The 19,680-nt window shown below is 43.7% G+C and overlaps 1 protein-coding gene across 24 annotated transcripts in view; it reads right to left on the reverse strand.

The window, feature by feature from the left end:
- Window positions 1-3,041, reverse strand: part of GPHN (gephyrin) — a 306,821-nt gene extending 303,780 nt beyond the window's left edge. For 23 of the 24 annotated variants that reach the window (XM_087746580.1, XM_087746578.1, XM_087746574.1 and 20 more), the window contains exon 1: window positions 2,913-3,041. In XM_087746580.1, the coding sequence (XP_087602706.1) occupies window positions 2,913-2,976 (64 nt within the window). In that variant the 5' untranslated portion in view covers window positions 2,977-3,041. Of the gene's footprint in view, window positions 1-1,259; window positions 1,301-2,912 lie in introns of those variants that run through there. The other variant, XM_087746557.1, reaches the window with a different exon arrangement.
- Between the last annotated feature and the right edge of the window lie 16,639 nt (window positions 3,042-19,680).

Consider the following 19,680-nt stretch of genomic DNA (forward strand, 5'->3'; position numbering starts at 1 on the left):
TATTTCTCTAATCCATAGTACCTGTCTTAATTTGTCACAAGTGAAGAAATATACATTTGTTTCTAGATAGGAAACTAGCAATACACACACAAACACACAAAGGTCTACCAAGCAAAACTAAATACAATAACTTATTCAAAATTGAATGCAATGAAACTAAGCTACACAACAAACATTATTCACTTTGTATTAATATATTCTGGAGCCATGTGCATCAATCTCGACAACAGACAAGACAAAAAAAAATATTTGGGCATGTTGTTAATGTCCTCATTTAAAAATAAACATACAACCTCACTCCAAATTAATCCAAAGGAGTTACTCCTAAGTAAATTTAAATTCCATCTAAATACTACCATAAGGTGCAATAATGGTACTTTCTAAACTGAGTATACCAGGTCTAATAGGAACATAAATCTATCTGCCTGTGCTGATAAGCCCACAAGTATATACTGCTAACAAAACAAACATATGGCTATGATCTTAATGAGAAAAGCTAAAGAAGTCATGTTATGTTAATTATCCAAATTCTGATCACTGAGCTATTCTAAATGATTAAACCAAAAAAACAGTGCTTATACCTAACCTTTCCCTTCCTACACTTATTCCTTCATACACCAGCCAGGAAGCAATTATCAGTTCATCTCTATGAGAAAAATTCAGAAGAGTGAATTTTTACATCTGCTGTCTTTCCACAGCTGAAACAGCAGAAACAACTAGGGGGCCCAAACCCTCCAAAGTACACTTATTCTCTTTCAGGAGTTAAAGGAAATGCCAGAGTGGAAAATAATTAAGTTTGGCCAAATAAATGATATTTAAGTAACACATTTATATAAAATTTTATTTCATGTCTACAAACATACACAAAAAGGGGGCTAGGAAAATTGTTAGAAACCGAGGTTTCAAAATGGCAAAATAACTCTTTGCAAAATTTTTCAGCCTGCAGTTCAAAATAATGGCATTAAGGGGAAAAGGGCTAAAACTGTTCTGTTCACTTATGCCTTTTGTTTTTCCTTTAAAAACAAAAAATTAAAATCAGGCCACACGCTCTTCTCAATGGAATTGCAAACTATGATACAAAGTTAAAAGAGTTTAATAGTGCTCAAACAGGATTTATAGCACAAAATAAAAACCTCTGTATTCTGAAAGATTATCTGAAGCTATTGTGGGACTTAATCATTATTTAAATTATTGTAACACCATATGTATCTGGTACTGCATTCTGGGAACACTTAGAGGTGAAAATTGTTACAACTCACCGATCAACAGAAAATAATCATCCAAGTTACAGAGCATGAGGCTGTACAAAATACGCAAAGAGCATTCTGTCAGCAGACACCTCCTTCTCACTTTAACTTTTACAATAATCTGTAATTGCAGGCACGTCCTCACTTTCAGAAAAAAAAGCTACAAACTCCCCCAATTTGACTTTTGCACCTGGTCAAACCCGCTCCGTCCTTACGAAGGATACGACTGCCTGAAATCTGAGCGCAACGCGAAGGATTTCCACTTCCATTACACCGTGGTCTTCGAGAGGTTTGTCGCCCAAACCACCCGGCAGCGACACGCTCGGCAGGCAGGGCGGACCTCCCGCCCCGCGGCACCCCCGGCGGCGGGGCGCGGCCGTTCAGCACCGGGCCGGGGACAGCGCAGGCCGCGCGGGCTCCCGCCGCCCCCGCCGGCCGGCCCAGCCGCCGCCCCCGGCGCCCACCCGGTTTCCCGAGGAGGCGTGAGACGGAGGCGTTCGGGTTAAACACCGCTGGGTTTAATAAATAACTTTCGGGTGAACTCCGGGCCTCCTCCCCAACGAACGCATCCCTCCCCCTCCGCTCCGAACACCTGCCGGCTCCCCAGCGGGCTCACAGCGCTGCTGTCCGCCGGCAGTCACGTCTTCCCAGGCTCCCGGTAAAAGCTACTGAGCTCGACGCGCAAAAATGTCACTAAAATCTCTCGCCCCTTCCTCCGCCAGAAACGCTATTTACGCCCTTACACGCTCGACCCCCTCGGGGCTTCATTTCTGGGCGTACCGCGCTTCCAGCGGAGCGCGGGGCTCCGCGGTACGCCGGGACACCCGCAAGGCCCCCCCAAAGGCCGAAGAAACCCCGAAGCCTGCAGCACACGCACCGGCTACGGCCCTGTGCAACCACCGCACGTCGTGTGCCAGGGGTTTATCAAAAGGATCGTCCATGCGCTGTGAGCAGCGGCATCGTACGTGCCCTCCTCCCCCTCCCGACAGAAAGCACACACCGGCACACGCATCCCCCCCACGAAAGCAAAGGCCGGGGCGGGGGAGGGGAAGGAGCCATCCTAAAGGTGCCTGCCGCGCCGAGCGTGCCGCGCTCAAAGGCGTCCCCCGGGGCAGGGAGCTCGGGCCGCCTCCCGCCGCCGCCGCCCGGGGAAGGCAGGCCCGGCTCCCGCCGGCCCGCAGCCTGCGCCGGCCGCAGGCTCCCTTCTCAAACGCCTTCGCACTCGCAGCTCCGCCGCGCTGGGAGGAAGCCCGGCCACGGCTCGACCCCCCGTCCCCTTCGGCAGACGCCCACCCCCGCGCTCCGTCCCCTCCAGGTGGGTGATGCCCGGGCCAGTCCCCCGGGCTGCGGCGCCCGGCAGCCCGCTCCCTCGCTTGCTCCCTCGCCCGCCTGCGGCAGCGGCGCCCAACGCCGCCCGGCCTCGCGTCCGCGCTCCCCGCCGCGGCCGGAGCGCCGCCCCCACGTCCCCGTTCCCGGGCCCGGGCCGAGGCCTCGGCTACCGCACGCACGGCGGAGCGGCGGCTCCCTGCGCAGCGGCGGCGCCGCCACAGGAGACGGCCGCCGGGGCGACCCGCGGGGCGGCCTGACGGCGCGCACCGACTGGCGGCCGCCTCCCGCCTCCCCCCCCGCCTCTCCCCAGCGCCGTCCCCGGCCGCGGCCCGTTACCTGTGAGGACCCCGACGCGGATTTGGTGGTCGTGGTTCGTTAGGATCATCCCCTCCGACGCCATGTTTCCCGGCGCAGCCACCGCACTGACGGGGAGCGAGCGGGGGGAGGGGGCCGGCGCGCGCGAGCGGCGCGAGCGCAAAGGGGGAGGAGCAGGGGCGAGCGGGGCGGGGCCAGCGGGCGGGGGCGGGGCCAACCCGAGGAGGGGCGGGGCGAGCGCCAGCCCGGCCGAGCAGATACAACGGCGGGGAGGCGCGGCCCAGGCAGTACCAATCTAACGCCGAGAGCGGGAGGCGCGGCGCCCGCTGCCGCCGAGCGGGGCCGGCGCGTGAGGCCAGGCGCGTGCTGGGGGCGGCGGGGCCGGGGCCGCTGTCGCCGTCGCCGTGCGGCCCGTGCGGTGCCTCCGCCCTTCACGGCCCCTTTGGCGGGCGGCGGCCCTCCCCGCGCCGTGCCGCTTCATCCCGCACCCGACGGCCCCGGCAGCGGCGGTGCTGCTGCCCCCGGCAAGCCGAGCCCCCAGCCGGCCTCCCGGGGAGACCGCCGGCTCAGCCAGCGCACCGGCGGAACCTTCGCCGCTCCCCGCCTGCCTTCAGCCCCAGCTTAACGCGGCATCACCCCCTGCTGCCGCCGAACGCCCCGCAGGGCCGCCGGGCACCAACGCGTTTCGCTTACGTTTTCCAGCCGGAGCAGCTCCTTCCCTCGGGTGCCGGCACCGGGCGCCGGCGCCAGCGCTCGGCAGCGGGTACCGGAGCCGCTGGGAGGCAGGAGGAGGGCAGCGCCGCCGGCGGCAGCCAGCCCGGGCATTGCGGCTGGCATCACCCAGCTGTGAGAACAGGCTCCCGGCCCTCTGGCTGGGCTGGAGCTCGCAGCCGCGTTGCTCTTGGTCCCCAGAATCCAGAGTCGTTTTTCTGGGTACACTGGGTTAACAGTTCAATTCTTCAGACCTCTGGTAACGGGAAAAGATCGATAGCAAGGACGGTAATCACCCTGTCTTTCGGCTAGCATGAAATACAGAGATACAAAATTTTCCCCACAACTTTTGAGTCCCCAGGGCTCAGCAAGGTGTTTTTGCAATCTTCCCAGGCCTCTTCTCTTCTCTCCTCTTCCAGCCCTTCCCCTTTCCTCTGAGATTAAAACTGTTATGCAGCCTTTAGATAAAGCAACTTGGTATCGTAACAAGTATCTTTACTTTGTCTTACTTGAACTATGTCATCTGGGAAACTGTCTGGAAGCAAATACTTAAACTCGTTTTGAATGAATATGTAGGCAAATGTCTTCCACATTTAATAGCAACATCATGAACTGCAAACGATAACCCACTGTCAAAGTTCAAGCCCTCTGACTCTAGCGGGTATTTATATTTTCAGATATTCCTGTTGAGGTTTCAATACTATCTTGCCAATGGCAGGCTCTGGATTATTCTCCTTTTGACTGTGTACTAACAAGCAATTGAAAGCATTTGTAATTTGCGTAGACATTAATGAACCATTTCAGGAGTTTCCTCTTTAGCATATCATTTTCTTAGATGGACTACTAGCGCAAAAACAAAGGCCTGAAGAAATATCCTGTGTCTCAGGGCAAGTCACACTAGTAGCACTTTGATGGGGTGGTGCACCAGCACACGATATCAGTATTTCTATATTGGCACAGCAGTTGCAGTGCAGCCATAGAGACTGAGAATTCAGGCTCCAGAGATCTCTGGTTATGCAATGGTATAATACAACATATGTGGGTGGGTGTAAGCCTGAACCCAAAACAGCATGGTTACTGAAGATATACTGCATCGCTGGTGCTCATACTGCTGTTCCCTCACAGGTTCAGTCACTATGTGTTGAATATTCTGCTGTAGACAAGGCAAAAAGATTTTTTTTCTCAAGCGTGTCTGAAATTATCTAAAGTACAAGCAAGTAGCTTGACATTTTGTAGCTTCCTGCAGAGGATCCTCACACCCTACACTAAAAACAGTATTGTTTATTCAGAGCATCTCACAGTCTCCCCGTGTAGCCTGTTGATTTGTTGCTCTTGTGGATGGCAAGAAGGAGGGGCAGAATTCAGATTTCACTGGCAACATTAGCTTTAGTACTTCCTGGCTTAGAAGTGCCTACTAGTGGGATTTGTGTGGGATTTTTTTTATAGAAATGTAGTAAAGGATTGTATTAATGTAATGAAATAGTGTAAGTTTACAAATTTTTAAAAGACTGAGTCAAGAAGAAGCTGAAATCAGTAGGAGGGTTTTTATTATCGTGTTATGAAAGTCCTTGTAAACTAGATTGTTAATATAATGGTAGATCCATAATAGCTCAAGAGAAGGTTGTAAATGGGATGATGTCCTGCAATCCAGTTTTTGACAGAGTAAGGAGACAAGCGTGTGTGAGGAAGAAACCTTTTACTGCAGGGAGACATTCTAGGAAATATGCTGGCAGCCCATACCAGACTTCATGTTGAGTGTCCGGAGAAAAACAAGTTTTCCTCTCCAAAGTCAATACACAACTGATAGTCGCGTTTTGTCTTGGTCATGTTAGCGCTGAAGTAAGTACTAAGTACTCAACTTAGTAACCTCTCAGGAAATTTTTTACATTACTTTGTCTGCCAGCTGTTAATTATCAATATCTGTCCATTAACAAAGCACCACCCTTTCATTAAGCTGGCTCTTCCAGCCATGTTTGTTCCATGTAGTCTTAGTCCACTGGCCGACACTGTAGGCTTTCTTATTTTATCATGAGCATTAAATATGCTCATGACATCTTTGAATTAGTCATTTGGGTGAAACAGTTTGAGTGTACAGGAAGCACTTGTTTAGTTACCAGTAGAAATCTTGATGAAAAAAAAAAAAGAGAGTTCAGTATGATTACGAGAAGATATCAGTTTGTTATGTTGATTACAGTGTGGGCAAGGACGATTTGAAAACTCATTGAAAGTTATAGGAGACACTTCATATTTTGAATAGGTCTTCAATATAATTTCTATAATTTTGCTGTCACACAGGTCTGATTTTTTTTTTTTTTTTTTTGCAGTGGCTCCTTAAAAGTAATTTGTTAACTCTATTCTTTGTTATTTTGAATTGGTTGGCTAACTGGATCAGCAGTGGGACGCAGCACTTCAACTGTGTGCCATTGGTACAGATCCCAGCTGAAGTCATGAAATAGCTGGCTTAATGAATCATTAATGGAATTCAGAACATTCTATTTCTATGCCACTGGTGCAAATCCAAGTAAGGTCAAGAGACTAGCTAGCTCAGTGGTTCAGTAATACGAAACAGACTTCTACCTCCAGCTTTTTGATGCAAGTCTATACAAAGCTTTTCTAAAGCAGGTGTCAGTTTAAAGTCAGTCTATTATACGTGATTACTTTCTGATACATTTCAATAGTCTGTATGGATCTATAAGTTTTGAAAAAGATTAGTATAAACATTTTCTGTGTAGCCACTGACATAGCACAACATTCATCACTCTAAAAGAAGGTACAAGAGGTGATTTCTCTAAACAATCCCTTCCCTTAGGCAAGTGTCTAGGGAAAAGACGGAACATGCACCACATTTTAGCAATGTACAGCTAGCAAACCATCTGAATGTCCTAGTGGCCCATACTATAGTCCATCCTTGCCACACCATCTTTGCCAGAGGCCTCCTGAGAACCCTCTCTGGGTTTACACCTCCAGTCAGGAGTAGGAACACAGCTTCAGTGACTGTCCTAACTATCAGTGGGAGGGAAAATGTGCTTTGCTTAGGGTAAAACTGCATTACTCCTTGCATTGCATCAACTTTTGCAAGGTCAGATTTGTCTATTTAGCAAATAGCCTATGTCTGTGAGATTACAGAATGAGAGAAGCTGTTAACTCTTCCACTTGGTAGCAAACTATATCACGACTTAGCTCATACCTAATTGCAATATGGGCATTTGCAGCAATGACAGGCGTGTGGAAAACTCCAAAGGAAAGGTGGCCCTGACAGACGTCCATGCATACAGCCTCTTTCCCTCGCTGCCTCCTCCTACTCAGCTACCTACTGTGGTGCTGTGGTATAACTTTTGAAATGGCACCATATGCTCAAGGATACAACCTCACATATATTCTCAGAAACAACAACATCTGGAAGAGTGAAGTTTACTGAGCTTATATGGTATGGCTTTGATGGCTCTGTGATAGTTAAAACCATGTGAGTCGTCTCCAATCCAGTTCCCTTGCAGCACATTTTTTTACTCTCATACTCTGGTCAGACCGTAAAAGTAAAAGGTCTTCCTTCCCCACCATCCTGCCCAGGCAAAAGCTTATAGTAAAACCATATCTTCTAATTATTTAATGCACAAAGCAGGTCTATCCAGCTCGTGTCTTCTTTGTCTGAGATTTCAGATGTTGCTGTTTTGCTGTTCAGTTGAAGAAATGTTTCTGTCTCTATGAGCCTTTGGAAATGAATGTTTGGTAGGTCTCTGTCCAGGGCATGTTGGACCAGTGTGTTTTGTTGCATTATGCAGATATACGTTTTTTCTGTCCAGACTTTCTCAGACAGAATTCGAGAAGTGCCAGAAGTTCCAAACTGAAGTATACCCTCAGCTTGGTACCAAGGGTTTGAATCCATCAGTAAAGAGCAGTGGAGGTCCTGCAGATCCTGTGCAAAGGATTATCTTTTGGTTCACCATCATTATCTTTTTGCCCATCATCCATGGAGCTGGTCCTACCACAAGTCTTATTTCTCCGTACTATCCCAGAGAAGATACACCAGATATTTTACTGTAGTTATTCTCATCTGCTTTTCTTGAAGAACAGTACACTAAAAAAGGGCTTCCATTCTCTCAAAATAATTTGGAAATGGTGCCAGCCAAAGGTAATCTTTAGGGACTCTTGCAGCAATGAGAAGCTTGATGCTTCCCAGTATCAATTCTTCTGGGTCATTGCGGCCCTTACTGACAATCCTCCAGCGCACAACCCACCTGAGAGGTCTTTGAGATAGGTATGCAATACGTGTGACATCTGACTACAAATGCAGTTCAGTTGATTCACTACTAGTACGGGTGCCTGACAAAAATAAATGAATCTTAGCGTGACTCCACATGAGTGGTGTTGACACATTCAATTGTCTGTGCTTCGTTTGCTGCTAAACAGTAGCTATTTTAGAAAAGCAGTTGATGAGTTTAGCATACACAAAGAGTAGACAGATTTAAAAGACATCTTACTGGAACATTCTATTTTTGAGATTTCACTTTGACAAAACTGCCTCATTAAGGACTTGGATATGAAAAACAGGAAAATGCTTTTGGATCTCATGTAAACTAAATTCAGAATTCTGATGAGCTGAATCAGTTCTTTCCATACATTATTTTCCTTTATCTGTATTTCCCCTTGTTTCTGTGTAAAAGACGAAATAAAACTTTAAGAAATCTTCGTCTTGATTAATAAGCAAGACAACTCCAAACTGTATGAAATAAGGCAGAAAGAGGAAAGAGAAGGTAAGTATGTTGAACCCACAATTAAATTATAATATCTCAGAATGAATTAGCCACAAATGACCATCACATATTGTGACCAAAAGCGAACAAATGACAGCTTGCTTCTGCAGGAAACCTTGTTGTGTTGTTTGTTTTGACTTAATAGAAGCATTAAAAATACCAGAACAGATCCTCTAAGGAAGAGGAGGATACTCTATGGAGAAGGGCAGCTGCAACCTCTTGCCAGCTTGACTGAAGGCAAATTCTCCAATGTGCGTTGAAGAATATTGTGTTTCAGCTGTGAACTACATGCTACTGGGTTTCAAAGGGTTTCTCAGCCTTCAGGCGTATGCAACTATATCAACAAATAAAATTCAGTAAAAAGCGTTTAGCCATGCCTTTCCCAGAAATATTTTTTTTGTTGTGATCCATAGACTATGCCTATAAAACTAGTCGTGTGTACCATCTTTGATGCCTGGTCAGTGATGGTGTGAGAAAGTTTTGTCTCTGTTCATTTTCTGTGAGTTTGCTTGGTTTTCTGTCCCCGAAGAACAAAATCAGTACCTTATTTGCTGTTTCTGCTTATACATCTTTGCATTGTAGACCAGTAAAAGAGGCTTGCCACCTGTGCACATAAAAGATTACATAGAATCATAGAATCGTCAAGGTTGGAAAAGACCCTTAAGATCATCGAGTCCAACCGTCAACCTATCACTGCCAAGTCCATCTATACCATGTCTTCAAGCACCATATCTATCTGTTCTTTAAATACCTCCAGGGATGGAGACTCAACCACTTCCCTGGGCAGCCTGTTCCCGTGCTTGACCACCCTTTCGGTGAAGAAGTTTTTCCTAACATCCAACCTAAACCTCCCCTGGCGCAGCTTGAGGCCGTTTCCTCTCGTCCTATCACTCGTTACTAGGGAGAAGAGACCGACCCCCACCTCACTACAACCTCCTTTCAGGTAGTTGTAGAGACCAATAAGTTCTCCCCTCAGCCTCCTCTTCTCCAGACTGAACAACCCCAGTTCCCTCAGCTGCTCCTCATAAGACTTGTGCTCCAGACCCTTCACCAACTTCGTTGCTCTTCTTTGGACACGCTCCAGCACCTCGATGTCCTTCTTGTAGTGAGGGGCCCAAAACTGAACACAGTACTCGAGGTGCGGCCTCATTACCAGATGACACAAATGACATGGCACATTTGTGAGCCATTATATGTAGTCATATTAAATACAGGAAGTTTTTAATACACAGCCTCTGTGTATTATTAGGGCTTTATATATTTTTGGTTTAGACAAGGCTAAAAATTGTTGGATACGCTTTGCAGTAGCTTATTTAATCTTGCTCCCAAATTCTTTGTTACCTCAGCTTCATCTCAGATACTTCTTTAACTCCCAATATAGTCAGGCTGTTGGTATGAAAAATCTAGCTCTTCCACAGTTAATCAAAGTTCAGACCTTTCTTTATGTGTTTTCATTTCCATAACACTCTTTAGTCCTGTATAGGCTTAGCTTCTGTCTGTCCTTCTGCACTGCTTTTTTAAAATGCTGATGTAAGAGCTATTGCCTTAGTATCCAAGTACATCACAATCAATTTATTCATCCTGACAAGGTCTGAAAGATTAGCCACTATTACTCTGGTTTTAGAGAGAGGGGGGCAACAGAGCTGCTGGCTGCATTACAACTGACTTGCTGTTGGATGCTGTGGTATTATGGTTTCTTGATTAAGGACCTGTCACAGTCTCCTTGGCTCCTGCTGAAGCAGCATATGAGCGCACACTTGGGTCTCACCTCAACAGAAAGACAAACCTGGGAAGGGCATCCAGCTGGGACCTGAAAGTTCAAAAGTGCTTCAGCTCTCCAGTCAAATACTAGCTTGAAATCCGGATTTAAATCTACACCTCTGAGTGCGCTAGGCAGCAAGCTGTCAGCTATTCTGGATGGGATAAGGCTTTCAAGTCCCTCTTGTTTACAGGGTTTGTACTTTGAATAAATAAATAATTATTCTTAAGCCAGAGGTTGAATGCCCAAGCGTGACTGACTATTCGTGATATTAAAGAACTCACTTGGGAAAAGGGAGACCTGGGTTCTAATCATTATTTGAATCAACATTTAATCTAAAACTGGAACAGAGACTGGAAGCGAAGTGTTTCTGTGTCCAGATCCTTGCTTCTAAGTAAGAGAATCACATTGATGACTTAAATTATTTTTTTTCCTTTCCCCCACTTAAAAGAAATCCTTCTTTTCCCTTTTTACTCCACCTGTCAATACTGAAGTTTTAAGTCCAACCTATATAAATTTACTCACATTAAATCTTATTGTCATTAATGAGGACAGTTAAATAAATGAAGCTAAGCATTCTCACAGAATCAATCCCATCTGAAAAAATTGATTTTTTGTTTTCTGGCCAAACAGAAAAGGTTTTAATAGCTTATTGGACGAATGCAGAAGTTTCTGGGCAACATAAGAAATACTAAAAAGTTATTTTGCGCTGAACATTCAGTTCAACCCCAAATGAAATATTATTTCTCTCTTTGATTTTAATTTAGGTCTTATTCAATTGACTTTTATTAAGCTATACTGGTAATTTCCAAAGAGAAAAAAATTATCCTGAAAAGAAAAATTAAAATGTCTTCTGAAAATGTTAGTTTTTCAGGTCCTAGTGTTGCTGTACCTAAGAGAGTGGATTTAAAGTTGCAGGTGCATCACTGCATCATCCTACTCCACTCTTCTCGCCCTCCACACCCTATTGCCGTACCCGATCCTTCCTCCTCTCTGGTGCTGCACTCATCAGACTCCTCCATCAGCCAATGCATTTCACTCCTATGGCAGAAATCTGTGCAGGATTTTAATACAGTCTGGCAGGAAACTCACTCACAGATGGGGCTGAGGAGTGCCAGAGACGGCACAGCAATTAGTGTGAATGGGAGGCAGGGGCCAGTGGAAACTTGGAAAGGTGGGGAAGGACCTTCCTCTTTGGACTGTTTTATTGGCTTGCCACACCTCATGGAATGGCATGCCAAAAGAGACCAGTTCTGAAAGAAAAGGTAGTATTTCTGACTACACCAACAGTTTGCATGGTCAAATTCTTGTTCCTTTGAGCCATTTTTATTAGAAAAACTGATATTTTACCATTTTGTACAAACCTTGTCTCATATTTAATTGCAATATTTCTAAATTTTTGTCTATTTTTCTGTGGCTGTAATTACTCACCAAATTTGAAACCCAGGGATCACTTGAAATTATATTTTCCAGCAAGTAACTTATTCTCTAAGATATTGGCTACTCTGTTTACTCTGCCTCTGTAAAACGTGCTAACCAGTTACAGACTGGCAATGATAAACTGATATTGGGTAACACCATTTCTCTTGTATTCTACTGTTAACTGCTGTTAACTGTTGTTAGCTTGACTTCTTCTTGTTCAAACACAGAATTTTTTCAATGTATAGCTCATAAGTAGGCAACATATAGGTACTAAGAGCACCTTTCTGAATATTTTACTACATTCTCTCTCTGAAATCAAAGAAATGGTAGTGTCGTTGTCCATTTCCATTTTGGCTAAAAATAATTTATTGGGACATTTACATACTATCAAAATAAAGCATATTCTTATTTCTCAACAGTAGAAAGCTCAGCCTGTCTTACGGCTTTAGTCCTGCAATTTCAGAATGCTCACTCTGTAGCAAGGTAGTCTACTTCTTCCAGGTAGCTTCCTCTGATTACAGTATTAGCGTCCCAACACCCATCAATCTAGTGGATTAGTCTCCTAGAGCAAGGAATCTCCTTCACTTTATTTCCATCTTGGACATGGACCTTCTTATTCCCTAAAAGAGCTCTGCAGGGTCTCTGCTTAATGGGTTCAACCCTATTTCTAAACTGTCGCAGGCTTTGAATTGTCATCACAAAAAAACCCCTTAGATTTCCATTCACATGGCATTGCATTTTTTATCTTTACAGCTTACGACACAAGGTCTTGGAGGTCCTAAATTTGGATACCACAGACAAACCTGTCACACTGTTTGACAACTACTTAGAAAGCCCTTTTTTATCTAGTTGACCTTTCAAAGTTTGTCACAGCTGGCGAATACACTTGTTGTGGGAGCATGGTATCCTTTTACTTTCCTTGCTGTTCTGAGACTATACTCAGATTTCAAGTGTCATTAATTTCAAGGGTGATGTTACCTTGAGCAGTAATACAGATGTTTTCTCACAACTATAAGAAAAATAGTCTTACTTTTTTCTATGACAACAGTTTCATAAAATACGAAATACTATGTTGAGGGCTCAAATCTCTTTTTCATTTAGAACAGTGTCTCTGTGTATATGTAGACATGTCTTAAAAGCATGGGTGTGCATGTGTGTGTATTGCAAAATTATTTTTTATTTCTGTTATTGCTTATTGTACAAATAGCGAACCTGAGGAGTCAGGAGTTGTGGTCAAAATTTCCAGTAACTGTTACCAATTTTGATGCAAGCTGATCAGCCGAAAACATAAATGACTTTATGAGATGCTGAGCATCCGCCTATCAAACGCGTAAATGCATTTTTGGCTTTGAGGCTCCCAGTATCAGCAGACGTATTTAGAAACTGTGAGCTGCTCAAGATCACATAATATTTTAGAGCAGGAAGCAGTATAAGCATTCTGATCCTCTGATGTCCATGATTCATTTCAGCCGTTCACACGATACTGTCCATTTTAGTTGAACAGATATTCCCTAGCTACATTTAGGACAGAATTTTCCAGTTTTTTATCTGAGATGTATTCATTTCTCTTTGTAGATTAGTTGAGTACTGTGTTTTTGGGGAACCAACGGGAAAACCTTCTGCAGATACATTGGAATTTTATCCTTTCCACCTGTTCTTTCCACCAGTAAGTAAAGCCAGTTGACCTGTAACTTTGAATTCAGTATTTAAATATAGCCAGGTACTACATACTTGTTTTACTTAGGGTCCCACCTCACTATTTGAAAATACACTTTTCTTAAATGTGACCTGAGAGTAATTCTTTCTTGTCCTTAGTTTTGGAAGAGATTGTTTACTATTCATTTTCTGTGAACTTAGGAGAATATCTTCTTATCTCTGGAAATCCTTTTCTGTCTCCAGTGGTCAGGCTGCAGCATAACTTAAAAAGCTGCTAAATATAGAAAAATATCTGTTTAGTAGGTGAGACCTCTGAAGGATTTTCAGCTTAGCTTTGTAGAAGCAAACTGGGTTTTTTTGGTTTGGTTTTTTTTTTTTCTGTTACTGTTATAGTGCTAAGAATAAGGGAGGTAGTCTTTCAAGTGAAAAAACCCCTGGTATTTCCTCACTGTATCATCAGTTTTACAAATAGCATGCCTGTAGAGATGCTCACATAAGAGACCCTTTAAAATATGCTCCACATATTGATACGAAGTGTAATTAGTATCAGAATTCAAGTAAAGTTGTATAAGCTGTTGTTTTATCCGACACAACAGGTTCTGCTGAGAGCAAATGCTGTATGGGATCTTGAGTTTCATACATCATTAAGCTTTGGAGATACTGATAGTTTTTTGCCATCAACTTGTGTTAAACTCATACAATGCTGTTCTTGATTGTGGAATGGATTTTGTAATGATGGGTTGAAATCTGCAGCAGTTTGCAAGTACTTTTGTGCCTTTCATTGCCTAGGGCTTTTAGGGAAGCTCTAAGCCTTGGTAGATATTGCCAGTGATCCTGTTGCAGTGCAGAGTAGAGATAACTGCCTTGGGGTGTGTGGCGGTACTGCCGCCAAGCTGCCCGATTACACCAATAACTCACTCGTAGTCGAGAATATTTAAAATAACATTTTCTTTTTCATGTCTAGTAAATTTCACTGGCATCCAATTGAGCGTGTGGCCAAAGTGGATGTTCCTGCTTCTTTTACCTCTCACAGCTGTGTTTTCCCATCTCCTCTCTTGCATTGGCTCTAGCAACTACGTGTCCACAGGGAGCATCGATGTCACCGAACTGCACCAATGGAGTAATCATATTTTTCTTTTGGTGGTTCAATATTCCATTGTATCAGTGAGTTGATCCAATTCATGACTGCAGTCATTATGAAAGGAGTGGATAGAAAGAAAGGAAAAGGTGTTGGAGGGGAGGAAGAACAGGCTTGTCCCCTTCATTGGCAGCATAATGTGAAACTTTACCTCTAAGTAAACCTTGTGACAGCGGTGATATTTTTAAACTTAGCACTGTGAGAGAATTACTGCTGTAATGTGAAACTGCACTCTCGCTGTGTCCTCCCAAGCATACAGTTCTTATGACCCTTCTTGGTTTAATCCCTTTCTCTCCTAAGTGTCCACTTTTCCTTTGTTGTGGGACTTCTAATTTACTTCTAGTATGACTTGCAAGCTGTAACCCCCTTTGCACTCCACAGACCCTAAAAATGGAGGATCTTTGCAAGTGCTTGGCCTCTTTAGTCTCCCTTAATTCAAATTCTAAAATGAGATTCTTTACACCTTTGAGCAGAACAGTCACCATCTGCCTTCCTAAATCAGTAAGGCTCACTTCAGTGAACTAGAAATCTGTACTCCACTCTTCTGACTCTTGGAACCACAGAATGGTTGAGGTTGGAAGGGATCTCTGAAGATCATCTGGACCAACTTCCCTGCTCAAAGCAAGGTCAACTAGGGCAGGTTGCTCAGGGATGTATCCAGCCAGGTTTTGAGTATCTTCAAGGATGGAGACTCCACAACCTCCCTGGGCAACCTCTTCCAGTGCTCAGTCAGCCTCACAGTAAAACATCTTTTTCTTATGTTTAATCATCCTGTACTTCAATTTGTGTCCATTGCTTCTCATCCTTTCACTGGGTACCACTGAGAAGAGTCTGGCTCCGTCTTCCCCATCTCCCCCATATAAGAGATGTTTCAGTCCCTTAATGATCTTCGTGACCCTGTGCTGGTCTCTCTCCAGTATGTCCATGTCTCTCTTGTACTGGGGAGCCCAGCACTGGACACAGCACTCCAGGTGTCCCTCACCAGCGCTAAGCAGAGGGGAAGGATCACCTCCCTCAGCCTGCTGGCGATGCTCTGCCTAGTGCAGCCCAGGGTGCTGTTGCCCCTCTTTGCTGCACGGGTGTATTGCTGACTATGTTCATCTAGTTGTGCCTCAGGTCTCCCAGGGGGGCTTATGCCAAGCTGCTTCCTAGCCACTCAGCTCCCAGCCTGTCCTGGTGCCTGGGGTTAGCTGAAAGCTCCATGCAAGTTTTTATTTTAAAGATAAGGTCAGATATTTAACAATTAAGTTAAAGGTTTTTTCCTTCTTGTTCTTTGTGTCATCGAAATAGAGTTACAAGCATGATGATGATACTCTGGAGGCAAACACGTACTTCTGTAAATACTCACAAGTTACACTGAAAACCAGACTAACAGTTAGCAGCAGTTAGCTGTTCTGTGTCTCAGAACTTAGCCATTTCTCACAAAAATTATTCATTAAATTCATATTGGAATATATTATACATAAGTTCTAGAGGCTTTTTAGGCAAGAATGTTTTCTGCCTAATAAACTATTCAATAGCATTTTGTATTCCTTGAGCTGGTAAATAGATATAAATATGCTTGGTTTCAGAGGGAAAGGCTGTCTGATATGTATACACTGTATAGGATTGGGAACACTTTCTTGAATAATCCAAATGATCTCAATACAGCAATTCATATAAATTAATGCTATTCACTTTTAGGAAAGACTGTGGAGCAGCAGAGATGGCAACCATAGTTGTTTCATCACAGATCTTGTGATATTTGGTATTTTATTAGATTCCCAGCTCCTGGAAACAGAATCTCAGTTTCACTTCCAGCATTCTTGGCTGGCAAAAAAAAAATTGAAAAGTTGAAATGACATTTTGAAAACTTAACTGGAAGACAAAACCAGCTTCGTTTTTCCTTCAAGCTGTCTAAGCCAAACTATTTCTCAGATCTTGATTTCTCAGCTTTGAAATATTCAGACTGGTACTACTGGAATCAGATTGAAAGGTTACCTCTGCCCAGTTCTGTAGGACCATCCGCAACAGCACTCTCTGGCCAAATTCTCTGATCCCAGACAGCACCACAGGAGTGCTTTAACTGTCATGACGTATAATGTATAATATCTTCCATGTGCTAGGCCTTGGCACACCAGTCTCAGCATTCCTTGGATCCCACCTCCGAGAGCATCCTTGTGTTGTAATTCCAAGAGTAATTCCAATTTACTGGTCAGTAAACCCAGAGAAATGGGTGCCATGCTCAATACCATCCTAATATTTCCATTGCTGGGATGTTATCACATTCTTCTTCTGGATATGCTTATGTCAGGAGCAGAGTGTCGCATTCTCATCTCCCTGCGGAGGTGAGGGTACTCTAAAGAGCACGCTTTTTGTAAGGTGACCTGCAACACGCGTATCTATGAATAGAGGTTGTTACAGTTTACCAGAGAAACACTTCGAGTGAGCAAGCAAAACTCTTATAAAACAAAAAGTAATAAATAACAGGGACAGTTCCTCCAATCAGGGAAGTGGGATGGGAGGAAGCACTCCTGAGGAGGGTGCTGGGTTCCTCACCTTGGTCTTATTCTAGAGTTAAGGTTGAGTTAGGCTTATGGCTCTGAGAATGAGAAATGGGACACATGGCAAATAAGAAGGGGCTTCAGCAGAAGCTGCCAAAGACAGACAAGGACTGCTGCTGGAGCTCTTCCCTGAGCAGACCTTAGCCAGGGTGCTCCTACTGTCTTGTGGTGTAAATCTCAGGCTGGGGATGGAGCTAGGATTGGGCAGAGAGTACTAAGAAAGCCTAGTCTGAGACAGAGAGTAAGAAAGGGGCTCACTGGGGATCACACAGTTATTTGAGGGGATTTCTCCCCACCGCACTAGCTGGCCTGAGTAACTCATCTTGGGCTCAGTGTACATTAACGGTCAAGATTAAGATTATGGCTCTGAGGAAGGGAAATCTAAGACATGCAGTAAGGCTGGTGCTCAGAAGAGGTTGCCAGCATAATTTAAAGTAAGGTTGAAAGCAAAATAAATTCATTGTTTCTCAAAGCTGCATTTAGCATTTTCACAAGATTGTTCGTTGGCACATCTTTTATTTTTATATTTTCTTCCTTGCTTTGCATTACATATCCATACATGATAGTGCATGACTTTTTTTTGCAGTTATGAAACTCACATGTCACAGTTCTGATAGATCTCAAACAAAGGACTTAGTGTGTGCCAACTGAGAAGCTAACTCCATCTTGCTTCTCTCAGATGAGTAAAAGAAATTCCATGTCATCAGTTAGTTCTTATTTTTTATAAGGTCTCAAAGAGTTGTGTGAACTTTAGTTACAGAGTCTTCACCTACCCCTAAGTGGTAGGTACAGCTGATAAAACAATTGAAGGAAAACGAGGCAGAATTTTTCATAGAATTTTTGGAATGTTAGTGTCGTCCGGTCATCTCAAAAGTAGGCAAGCTGTATTAATTTCATTTTACAGTTGAGGAAACTAGGAAGGGAAAGATCAAGTAACTTACTCAAGGATGTAGAAATAAAGAACTTTGGAACTAGCTGAATACGCTCAAAACTCTTCTGTTCCATTTTCTTGCCTATAGACTGTTTCTATAAACAATAGAAATATTCCACATTTATTTAAAAAAAAATGTTTTGTAAATATGCCCTATAGTCTTAAAAGAAGAAGGGGCTCCCCAACTCCGAGCTTGAATTGAATGGATTTGGGTAATGCAGGCAAATGAAAAGATTGATTACATGTCCCACAAGGATGTAGGGTGCCCTTTCCCTCCAATGTTATAACACAGATTAGTTGTTTCTGACTATTTTTGCTTGTCTCGAGAGCAGAGGGAAACGGCGGAATGGTGACATCTTTCCCTCATCCATTCAAGCACAGCACGACACTGCATAAGGAAGCAAGGCTAGTTCCAAGCACTTTTATATTTTTATGAGAGGTTTCCTTTTCTAGGTATTCTAGTTCTTTTTCAGCAGACTTATTCTCTTTCAGGTTTTCCTGGAGAATTATACCCATTGGTTAAAATGTCAAAGTTTTGACTCTCCAAGCTAATTAGACTAATGACATTTTTCATTTGTTTCCAGAAGGTTATGGATCATGGAGAACTAGACGTGAGGAAACAGACTATCTGCCTTGTGTATCCCAAAGGAGGAGATAGGGAGCTGTGGAAAGATAAGGGGAGTTACGGGATGATTGCTCTGTGATAACGGAACCTGTGATTTCGTTGAAGGCAGAAAGGAAAGAACCAGAGGAGGAGGAGAGGATTAAGAATGAGTGAGAAGAAAGGAAGTAATGAGGATACTATGGAGATAGTATAGTCAGACAATGAAACAAATGAGCAAGAGGAAAAGACAGCTACATCACAGCTGAAAACTGGAGTGAAGGGAGAGGTGGAGGGGTGGCGAAGAGGTGAAAGTGGAGAATTCTGCTGTTACCTCTGGACAGAGAGTAATGTGAAAGGGAAGCAGACAAAGGAAGAGGATTAAAATCTAGAAAAGATCTGAAATTGTAAAAGAGACTACAATGGCTGAAGGCACGGGAATCTTACCAGAACAGTAATTTTGACTTTGGCCTTGCGAGTTGTAAATAATATATATTGCTTCTGTGAGTGGAAGTACATTATTTCCTATTGATGGCATAGGGGATCTGCTTCTACAGTTACTGCAGCAAATATATGAGAAGCAGTTTTATAAATTATCCCTTCTCTTTGTTACGCTCTGCCTCTTTTTCACACTTACAATTTTACAGATGCAGGCATCCATTTGACACAGTAAAGGAAAAAGACATACACAAGAATTCATCCTTCACTGATTCCTTCAGGAATTTTGATGGATTTTTCTTTCTTAAGAAAAACCCTTGTTAGAGCATTTTAGATGGAAGCATATGGATGCTTTTCAGTAGTGATTAAACCATGCCTGTCAGCTAAGAAAAGCCTCTTTAACTGATGTAGCATAGGTCATTTTGCTTGTAATTTACAGACAGAAACAGATTATGCTATCCATTTAGTGCTTTTTTTCATCTTTAGAAGAGGAATTTGTAACAAGTCTCTGGTGTGGAGGACTGTTTGCTATACAAAGAAGCAAAGTCAGAGGGTGTTTTCTTCTAAGGCATAAAATCAAAATAATGATAAGATGAGGAAGTCCCTACCTTAGCAAGGCACATATACAGCACACACCTGGATCCTGGATCAGAAACAGGTAATTATAAATATGGGTGATTTTTGATGAGAGAAATATTCTGAAACAGCTAGCAGTGTTCAAAGTGGAGACTATTTAGAGAGCCTTGTTCCCACACAGAGCATCAGCTTTGATCTTTAATGATGTCTCTGTTTCACAGTTCAGTATTCAATAGCCAGGAACCTAATTGCTCAGACGGCCC

The sequence above is a fragment of the Nipponia nippon genome, unplaced genomic scaffold (genome assembly GCF_047370975.1).
Source record: "Nipponia nippon isolate SJK-2023a ecotype South Korea unplaced genomic scaffold, ASM4737097v1 scaffold_10, whole genome shotgun sequence".
NCBI lineage: Eukaryota > Metazoa > Chordata > Aves > Pelecaniformes > Threskiornithidae > Nipponia > Nipponia nippon.